The 9,584-nt window shown below is 49.6% G+C and overlaps 1 protein-coding gene across 1 annotated transcript in view; it reads right to left on the reverse strand.

Annotated features, from left to right (window-relative positions):
- Nucleotides 1-7,563, reverse strand: part of sfrp5 (secreted frizzled-related protein 5) — a 47,869-nt gene extending 40,306 nt beyond the window's left edge. The window contains exon 1 of the mRNA XM_073027033.1: nt 6,543-7,563. Within this exon, the coding sequence (XP_072883134.1) occupies nt 6,543-7,056 (514 nt within the window). The 5' untranslated portion in view covers nt 7,057-7,563. The remainder of the gene's footprint in view (nt 1-6,542) is intronic.
- Nucleotides 7,564-9,584: the final 2,021 nt, after the last annotated feature.

Consider the following 9,584-nt stretch of genomic DNA (forward strand, 5'->3'; position numbering starts at 1 on the left):
CTACCATTGTACACACCACCAGGTTCAGGAACACTTATTACTTTACAACCATCAAGCTCCTAAGCTAGTGTGGATAGCTTTACTCAGCTCATCTTCGAACAGGTTCTACAACCTACTTTCAAGGACTCTTTGGAGCTCATCTTCTCAGTAGCATTTCAGATCCACGGACATGATCATGCCAGGTTTCTCTAACATGGTGCAGGCACAAACCAGAGGGGCTGGAAGTATTTGAAGAAGTTGGGAGGGGCAGGCAAGAGGTTTAAATATCAGGACCAGAACTCCGATCTACCCAGTCCTTCCTAACTCCGATCTACCTCAACCGCACCGGTCTGTATTTACCCCCACCCTCTCGATCTGTCCATCACCCATACACAACTCCCACTCAATCCCTTGCCCCACTGTTCCCGTCTGTTATCCCACCTCCCTTATTTGGTTCCATGCTCTCCCTTCCTCTCCTTTCGGATTCAGCAAGGTTTATGATATACACCAATAAAAATAATCCATCGAACGGTCCATTTGCCTAAAGCTCTAACACACAGTTTACTGATTTGGGTGACAGTTTGTAGTGGGAAACTAAAGCTCATTTGTCTAATTATCCAGATAATCTCACCCAGTTCCCCAATCTTCAGCCCTTATCCCCTCTGCCTACCACCTCTCAACCCTGGTCACCACTCTCACTCTACACCTCCATTGCCCTCTCACTGGTCACCTCGTCATCTCCCTCTGTTCCATATTCCGCCTTACACTCCTATCAGACTCACCGTATGCAGCATCGTGCCACCTCCACCTATCACTTCCCACCCTATTTCTGTTGTCCCCTCCTCCATCTGCCCATCATCCCTCGTCACCTGGATCCACCTATCACCTCCCAGCCTGTCACCATTCCCATTCTCCCCTTAACCATTTGTCCATCATCTCTCCTCACTGGATCCACCCATCACCTCCCAGTCACTATTCCCACTCTCCCCTCCTCCAAATGCCCATCATCCCTCGTCACCTGGATCCACCCATCACCTCCCAGCCTGTCACCATTCCCATTCTCCTCTTAACCATTTGTCCATCATCTCTCCTCACTGGATCCACCCATCACCTCCCAGTCACTATTCCCACTCTCCCCTCCTCCATCTGCCCATCATCCCTCGTCACCTGGATCCACCTATCACCTCCCAGCCTGTCACCATTCCCATTCTCCACTTAACCATTTGTCCATCATCTCTCCTCACTGGATCCACCCATCACCTCCCAGTCACTATTCCCACTCTCCCCTCCTCCATCTGCCCATCATCCCTCGTCACCTGGATCCACCTATCACCTCCCAGCCTGTCACCATTCCCATTCTCCACTTAACCATTTGTCCATCATCTCTCCTCACTGGATCCACCCATCACCTACCAGTTCTTGCTTCCCTAGCTTTATACTGCCTACTTCCCCTCTAGCTAGATGAAGGTCCTGGACTTGAAACGTCGACTGTCCATTTGTCTTCATAGACGCTATCTGATCCATTGAGTACTTCCAGAAGTTTGTTTTTAGTTTGAGAGTTTTAAAGGTGAAGAGTGTCTTGCCTCTCTCGGGCAGTGAGTACCAAAACCCTCTGGAGGAAAGAATTTTCCTGCCCTTCTAATCATTCTACTAATGACTTTCGTAATATAGGGGCAGCACTTTACAGCACTGGCAATCAGTTATCAGGGTTCAATTCCCACTGCTGTGAGAAAGGACCCTGTAGGTTCTCCCTATGACTGTGTGGGGTTCCCTTGGGCGCTCCAGTCCCCTCCATATTCTAAAACATACTGTAAATTGTGAGCATGATACGTTGGCGCTGGAAGCATGGTGGCATTTGAGGGCTGCCCCCAGCACAATCCTTGGACTCTGTTGGTCCATGATGCAAATGATACAGTTCACTGGTTGTTTCCAGATTTTGACATGCCTGTGATAAATAAGATTAATCTTAATCTCCTCCCCTTCTTACCCCATCCCTGACATATTTAGTTGTTTATTTTTTTCTCTCGCTCTGCCCATCACCCTGCCTGTTCTCCATCTCCCTCTGGTGCTCCCTCCCTCCCCCTTTCTTTCTCCTGAGGCCTCCCATCCCATGATCCTTTCCCTTCTCCAGCTCTGTATCACTTTCGCCAATCACCTTTCCAGCTCTTAGCTTCATCCCACCCCTTCTGGTCTTCTCCTATCATTTCGCATTTCCCCCTCCCCCCACTACTTACAAATCTCTTAGTATCTTTCCTTTCAGTTAGTCCTGACGAAGGGTCTCGGCCCAAAACGTTGACAGTGCTTCTCCCTATAGATGCTGCCTGGCTTGCTGTGTTCCACCAGCATTTTGTGTGTGTTGTTTAGATTCCTGGACTCTGTGCTATGGGTTCTTCCTATTTACTGCACCAGAAGCTCTCTCCCTGCTCTGCTCTGTATGAGCCAGTTAGGTACAAGTGGGCTTTACTGTACTCTGGGAGCAGATTCCTTCTCTCCCAGTGCTTCACCACTCACATCAGAATCAGAGCCATATCTATTATCAATATCTTTTATGATGCAAAATTTGTTGCTTTGAGGCAGCAGGACAGTGCAAAGACATTCAATAACTATAAATTACAAACAATTACGTATTGAAAAATGGAAATATTGAGGTAGTATTCATGGGTTCGTGGACCGTACAGAAATTTGAAGGTGGCAGGGAATTAAAACTAAACTGCTAAATGTGAGTGTTGTACCTCCTCCCTGATGGTAGTAATGAGAAGATGGCATGTCCCAGATGGTGAGGGTCTTTAGTGATGGATGCTGCCTCTTGAAGGTGCCCTTGATAGTGAGAAGCTCAGTAGGTCAGGCAGCATCTATGGAAAGGAATAAAGGGTCAATGTTTTGAGCCAACCTTCATTCAGGTCGTGGCCTGAAGCGTTGATTCTTTATTCTTCTCCATAGATGCTGCCTGACCTGCTGAGTTCCTCCAGCATCTGGTGCGTGTTACTCTGGACTTGCAGCATTTTTTAAATCAATTATGCTATTGTTTGCACTGTTGTAACTATATGTTGTAATTATGTGGTTTTGTGCAGGTCTTGTAGCTTTAGTTTTTGGTCTTGTTTTTGTCTGGTGAATTTGGAGCTCCTTTCCGGGGAACGCGCTAAGATGGTAGCGCGATATTAATACGCAGCAGCCTCTCCGGACTCTGGATTTGGGGATTGCCAAATGTTACGTGGATTTTCTGGTGTAGTCTGTTTTGTCATGTGCTTTTGTGATATCATTCTGGGGGAACGTTGTCTCATTTTTTAACCGCATTGCATTTGTGGTTTCTAAATGACAATGAATCTGAATCTGCAGAATCTCTTGGGTGCTTGATGGTGAGGAAGGCTGTGACCGTGAATGAACTGGCTGAGTCTAACACCTGTGACCCTGTGCATTCGAACCTCCATACCAGGGGGCCATGAAGCCACTCAGAATGCTCTCCACCCTCTATAGAAATTTGTCAGGGTCTTTGGTGACTCTCCCATGTTCAGGCAACCTAGTGAAGACTCCCCCTCCCCATCTTCCTCTGCTTCAGCTCTACCTCCCACTGTCTTCCTGCACCCCTCTCTGACCCTGCCCAGAGCACCGTTAATTCAACAGTTCTTTGACTGCCAATGATGAGACAGAGTATAAAGATGGGAAGATAAATCTGGTCTCAAATTGAACAGGAGTTTCATAAAATGAACTCTTAAAGCCTATAAATCCCTGGAAAGATTATATTGGGAGAACTTACCAAAATTAAATTCGCCTTATTGCAAATATTTAGCCATAGTTACCTTAAAACTATTCAAATCACATTCTGCCAAGGCAAGTATATTACTTCGTGTTTAGACATTGTTCAGTTGAAGTGTGGTCCCTGTGTACAGGACACATAGCACTTATATCATGGGGTTCAATCCCATCGCTGTCTGTAAGGAGTTTGCATGCTCTCCCTGCAACCTCTGGGTGCTCCACTCATTCTAAAGACATACGCATGACAATAATAAACTAATTTACTGTAAATCTGAGTATAACTCTCTCTCCTTCTCATGGAATACACACAAACTGCAGGAGAAACTCAGCAGGTCGGATAACCCTTCATCAGGGTTTCAGCCTGAAATGTCAACTACTTATTCCCCTCCGTTAAAGCTGCCTGACATGCCCCCAGAATTTTGTCTGTGTTGCTCAAAATTTCTATCATCTGCAGAATCGCTTGTGTTTATTTCTCTTCTTCCTACTTTTGGTTCTTCATTCCCCAAATTTTTGGATCTTTCTGTGCTGTTCTCCAACTAAATGGTGGCTGTTGCCACTGCCTCTGTGTCATTGATTGCTAGGGTCATGGGGGCAGGGGAGGTTGGGGTGACTGTTGAGGATAGTCGATGGAACAGGGCAGGGAGAAGGCTTGGTGTAGCCTCAAGGCGCCAAGGAGGCTGAAGCCGACACTTACAACTCTGTAGGTACCTTATACCAGCGGATTTACGGTAGCAGCCAAACACTCAAAGTGCACGGAGAATTGAAGCAAGAATTCTCAATGAAGGGTGAGAATTCCTGGCAAATTACTTATTCATACATAATATAAAGAAAGGAACCAGAGACCAAAGCAAAACAAATCATGCCTGAAATGTTTTCATAGCCATACCTACAGTCTCTGTTACCTCAGCAATACTCCAGAACAACTCTGTCCCAAAGTGGCATTGACCTGCTCTCCCGAATTATCCCTCCTGTCCTTCGCTATCCTTCCCTCTTTCCATGTAGCTCTCTGTCTATCTCTGTCTGTCTGTCTCTCTTTTTCGCAGTCTCTGTCACTCTCTCTTTGCCTCTCTTTTTCTGTCTTTATCTGTCACTCTCTCTGCCTGTATCATGCTCCCAGTCTGTCCCTTGTCTTTTCTCTCACCTTTTGTCTGTCTCTCTAGTCTAACTGTATACCAGCCTGTCACCCTCTCTCTCTTTCTTGATCTATCTCCTCTTCACCTACATGTCACCCTCAGTGTGTACACCTTCTTCTCACCCCTCTCCCTGCCTTTCTGTACCCTGTCTCTCTCCTGCCCCCTGCCGTCACTCCCCACCTCCCTCCTTCCCATGCTGTTGCCATCCTCTGTTCCCACCTCCCTGCAGTCGACAGTAGCCACACTTTGCTGTGTGACCCAGGCTCAGGAAAGGCAACATTACTTTGTAATGTCTCTGGTTTGGTTTCTCTCCACCTCTCTCTCTTACTTTCACCAACTTTCTTCTCTCTTTCTCTCTCTCTCTATCTCTCTCACTCTCCCATTTTCTCTCTCACTATCTCTCTCTCTCACTCTCCCTCTCACTGTCTCTCTCTCTCCCTCTCACTGTCTCTCTCTCTCACTCTCCCTCTCACTGTCTCTCTCTCTCTGCTCAACTTTAATTATTTTTGTTACCTCATTTGCCCCTTTCCCTGTGAAGCAGTTCACTTGTCTCACTCACTGTCCACGTGTTCTAATCTTCCTCTTTCTCACAGATCTCTTTTTACTTTTTTCTGTTTCCCTCATCTCTCTCCTCTCTCGATCTCTCTACCCATTTCTCTTTTCTCGCTGTTTCTTTCTCTATTTCTCTTTTCTTTGGTTGGTCTCTTTTCTCTGTTGGCCTCAGGCTCGCTCTCTCTCTCTCTCATTTCTCCCACCCTCTCATACCTTCACTGTTAGTTTCTCACATTCACTTTTTATTCTTTCCACTATTTCCCTTTCTTTTGTCTCCCTGGCTTGCTCTGTCTCTCCCCTTCGCTCTCTCACAGACACATTCTGTTTCTCTCTGCTATTAACTCTTTCATTTCTCTGCCTCTTTCTTTCTCATTCACACCCTCTGTTCATCGCTCCTTCTTCAATCCCTTTTACACACTCTCTCTCCCTTTCATTCTCCCAAAAACTTATTTCCTCTCCCCCACACCCTTTCTCCCACTCTCTCCTCTCTCTCTCGCTCTCAGGTATTCCGTTCCTTTACACTGCAACCTCTCCTTCTCTCTCCCTCACAATCTCCCTTCCACCCTCTATTCCTCCCTCACCCTCACACTTTCTCTCCCTCTCTCCTTTTTTCCTTTTTCTCCATTTCTCATTCTCTCCCTTCCAATCTCTCCTCCCCATTCTCTCTACCCTCTCTTTCTCTCTTTCCCCTCACATAAACTCTCCATCTGTCCCTCCCCCTCCCCTTTCTCCTTCCTAATCTCCCCTCTCTCCCTTTCAGTTTCTCCATCTTTCCCTCCAATTCTCTCACACTCTCCCTTCTGTCCTCCCTAATCTCTTGAGGTCTCTCCCTCATCCTCTCCCATCCTCTCCTCATCTCTGCTGTCTCTTCCTTAAACGCTCTCCCTCTCTTGCATGCTCTCCCCTCTCCGCGGTTCTCTTTTCCCCCTTCCCTCCCTCCATCTGTCATTCCAAATTCCATGACCCCATCTCTCTGTAACCCCCGCACCCCCACCGACTCCAGGCGCTCCCGAAACACGGTCCATTAGCCCGGTAACTAAGGGTCGCGAGCCTCTGCCTTCACCCGACAGGTGCGAGCCCTGCTGACCCCCCGCAGCATCCCTCCTCCCCACCGCAGACCCCTACCTGGAGGCAGAGTGGCGGGGTTGGCCGGAGACTGCATCGAGACACAGAGGTCGTTGTCGAGAGGGAAGCGGTCGCACCTCAGCATGTCGGGCCAGGGGAAGCCGAAGGAGCCCATGACAGGCGAGCAGCCATCCCGGACAGCCTGGCAGAGGGAGCGGCAGGGGTAGATGGGCCGGTCCAGGCAGATGGGGGCGAAGAGGGAGCAGAGGAAGATCTGGGTGTCGGGGTGACACTGCTTGGCCAGGAGGGGCACCCAGCTGCTGGCCTGATGCTTGATCTCGGGGAGGGTGTCGTGCTCCAGGAGGTTAGGCACCCTCATCTTGTGGTAGCCGATGTTGTGACAGAGGCGGAGGTCGGCAGGGATGTCCACGCACTGCGGCTGTTTGGTGTAGAGCCGTCCAGCTGGGAGGTGTTCCGACTGCCAGCCGTAGTACTCGTACTCCTCCGCACTGCTCGCCGAGGTGGTCCCCACCGCCAGCAGCAGCAGCAGGGCTGCAGTCAGGAGGCTCCGCATCGCACCCGCTCGTGTCCCGAGCCGCAGGGAGCGGGGGGCTCGTTCTCGCCGCCGGCCTTGCCGCGCGCCGGCTCCTCGCGGTCTCCCTCCGGCGCTGGGGGTCCGGGGGAGCGCTGTGGCTTCTGGAGTGTCGCCGCTCCGAGGCACGTGACCCTCGCGTGCCGTCGCTCAGCCTGCCCGAGGTGTGTTGCCCTGCTGGTTCACTCTGAGCTGGGCGGAGTGCACGTGCACACGCATAGACACATGCGCACACACACTTGTACACAAGTGCCCTCACACACACACACACACACGCACTCGTTCACACATACACACACTAGTGCGTACACATGAACACCTACATGCACACACACACACACACACACACACACACACACTAGAATACACTCACGCTCACACACTTGTGCACTCTCCCACTCACACACACGGCCAAGGTAGCTCTGGCAGGCTCGGCAGAGGGGGCCAGTATTTAGCTGCTCCCTCCCTCCTCGCTGTCTCTGCAGACGGAGTCCAGCCCCACAGCCTTCCCCACAAAGCCAGGAGGATTTCACAGCCACCAATCAGCTCGTGAGCGGCCGGCTGCTGCTAATCTGGCTGCGTGCTTTGCCCTGTCAATCAGCTGGAGCAGATAGAGTCTGCCCAACACTGACACACTGCTTGTCAAAGACAGATCCCTCTCGCTCACTCTCCCACTCTCTCTCTCTCCCTCTCACTCCTTCTCCCTCTTTCCCTATCTCGCTCTCCCTCTCAATTTCCTCTCTCCCTTCCTCCCCACCTCTCTAGTTGTATCTCTCTCCTCTCTAATTCACCCTCTGTCCTCTCTAATTCTCACTTCCCTCTCTTTCTGTCTTCTCCCTCTCTCCTCTCATCCTCTTTCACGCCTCCTTTCTCTCGCTTTCCCCTTCTGACTCTTTTCCAAATCTTTCCCTTCCCTTTTCACACTTCTCATTCTCTTACCCTCATTTCTCTCTCTCCCTCTCCTCCCTTTCCACCTCTCTCCAGTCTATCAGCTTGCTCTCTGTTCCTCTCCTTTCTCTCTTCACTCCCTTTTCTCTCTTTTTCCTCACTCTCTGTTTTCCTTCTCTATTCCTTCCCATTCTCTCCCCTTTTGCCCCTATAACTTTCCAGTGATCTCCCACATACCCCCCCTCCCCACCGTCTTTCCCTTGCTGGTCACTCACATAATCTCCCCGTTCCTCTCCGGTCTCACTCTCCTTACATTTTTGCTCCTCACTCCCTTCACAAAGTTATTCACTCACAGAGCCTTTGTCCTTGCTGGTTTTCCCTTTGTCCATCGCTGTTGTATGTTCCTGCTTCATTTCTGTGTGTGGTCTCTGTCTGTGGCTCAGGCCACGTGTGTGTGTGTGTGTGTGTGTGTGTGTGTGTGTGTGTGTGTGTGTGTGTGTGTGTGTGTGTGTGTGTGTGTGTGTGTGTGTGTGTGTGTGTGAGTGTGTGTGTGTGTGTGTGTGTGTGTGTGTGTAAATGTGTATTTTTCACTATATCTGTTTTTCTCTCTTCCCCCCTCTTACTCTCCCCACTCTACTTTTTCCTCTCCCTCTACCTGACTTCCTTTCCCATCTGCTATCTCCCTCTCTATATGTTTTTTCTCTCTATCTCTCTGTCATTTTCTCTCTTTTCTCTTCTCTCCGTCTGTCTCTGTCTATCTGTCTGTCTGTCTCTCTTTCTTTCTTCCTTTCTCTCCCTTTTCCTCTCTCTGTTATTTTCTCTCTCTATCTCTGTCATTCTCTCTCATTTCTCTCCTCTCTCCATGTCTGTCTGTCTCTCTTTCTTCCTTTCCCTCTTCCTCTCTCTCTCTTTATCTCTCTGCCATTCTCTCTCCCTCCTCCCCTCTCTCCATGTCTGTCTCTCTCTTCTCACTCCCCTCTCCCTCCCTCCCTCCCTCCCCCTCGGCTTTTCATTCTCCCCATTGGGTCCACGCCATGTACCAGGCCACACTGATCTTCAGTACCAGGTCTCTGCAGTGGACAGTGGGGAAGAGGTGGGACAGATACAGAGACATCGTCTCCCCTGCCTGGGCTATCGAGAGCCAGGGTCCCATCCTCAGAATAAAGAGGGTGATGCTCTGAGAGAGGCTGAGAAGAAATGTCTTTCCCCGGGGGTGGTGAGATTTTGGAACTCTCTACCCAAGGAGCTGCCGAGGCTTGGTGTGTTTGAGACAGATCGATAGGTTTTGGCTATTGAGGGAATTGAGTGACCTGAAGTTAGTGTTGGAATTTTCATATCCCAGAGGATATAGCTTTAAGGTGAGAGGGCTGTTTGTCAATACCAGAGAATATCTGTTTAAGGTGACTGGATGAAAGTGACAGAGGTTCTCTTTGACACAGAGAGTGGCGGGTGTGTGGAACACGCTGCCAGGGGTGGGAGTTGAGCCTGATACATTCAGGACATGTAGAAAACCCACATGGATGTACGGGAAATGAAGGGTTATGGGCTGTGTTGGAGGGAAGGGTTAGGCTGACCGTGGAGTAGGTTTACATACAGTAGTGAGCACAACGTCATGGGCCAAA

The sequence above is a fragment of the Hemitrygon akajei genome, chromosome 23 (assembly GCF_048418815.1).
Source record: "Hemitrygon akajei chromosome 23, sHemAka1.3, whole genome shotgun sequence".
NCBI classification, from domain to species: domain Eukaryota; kingdom Metazoa; phylum Chordata; class Chondrichthyes; order Myliobatiformes; family Dasyatidae; genus Hemitrygon; species Hemitrygon akajei.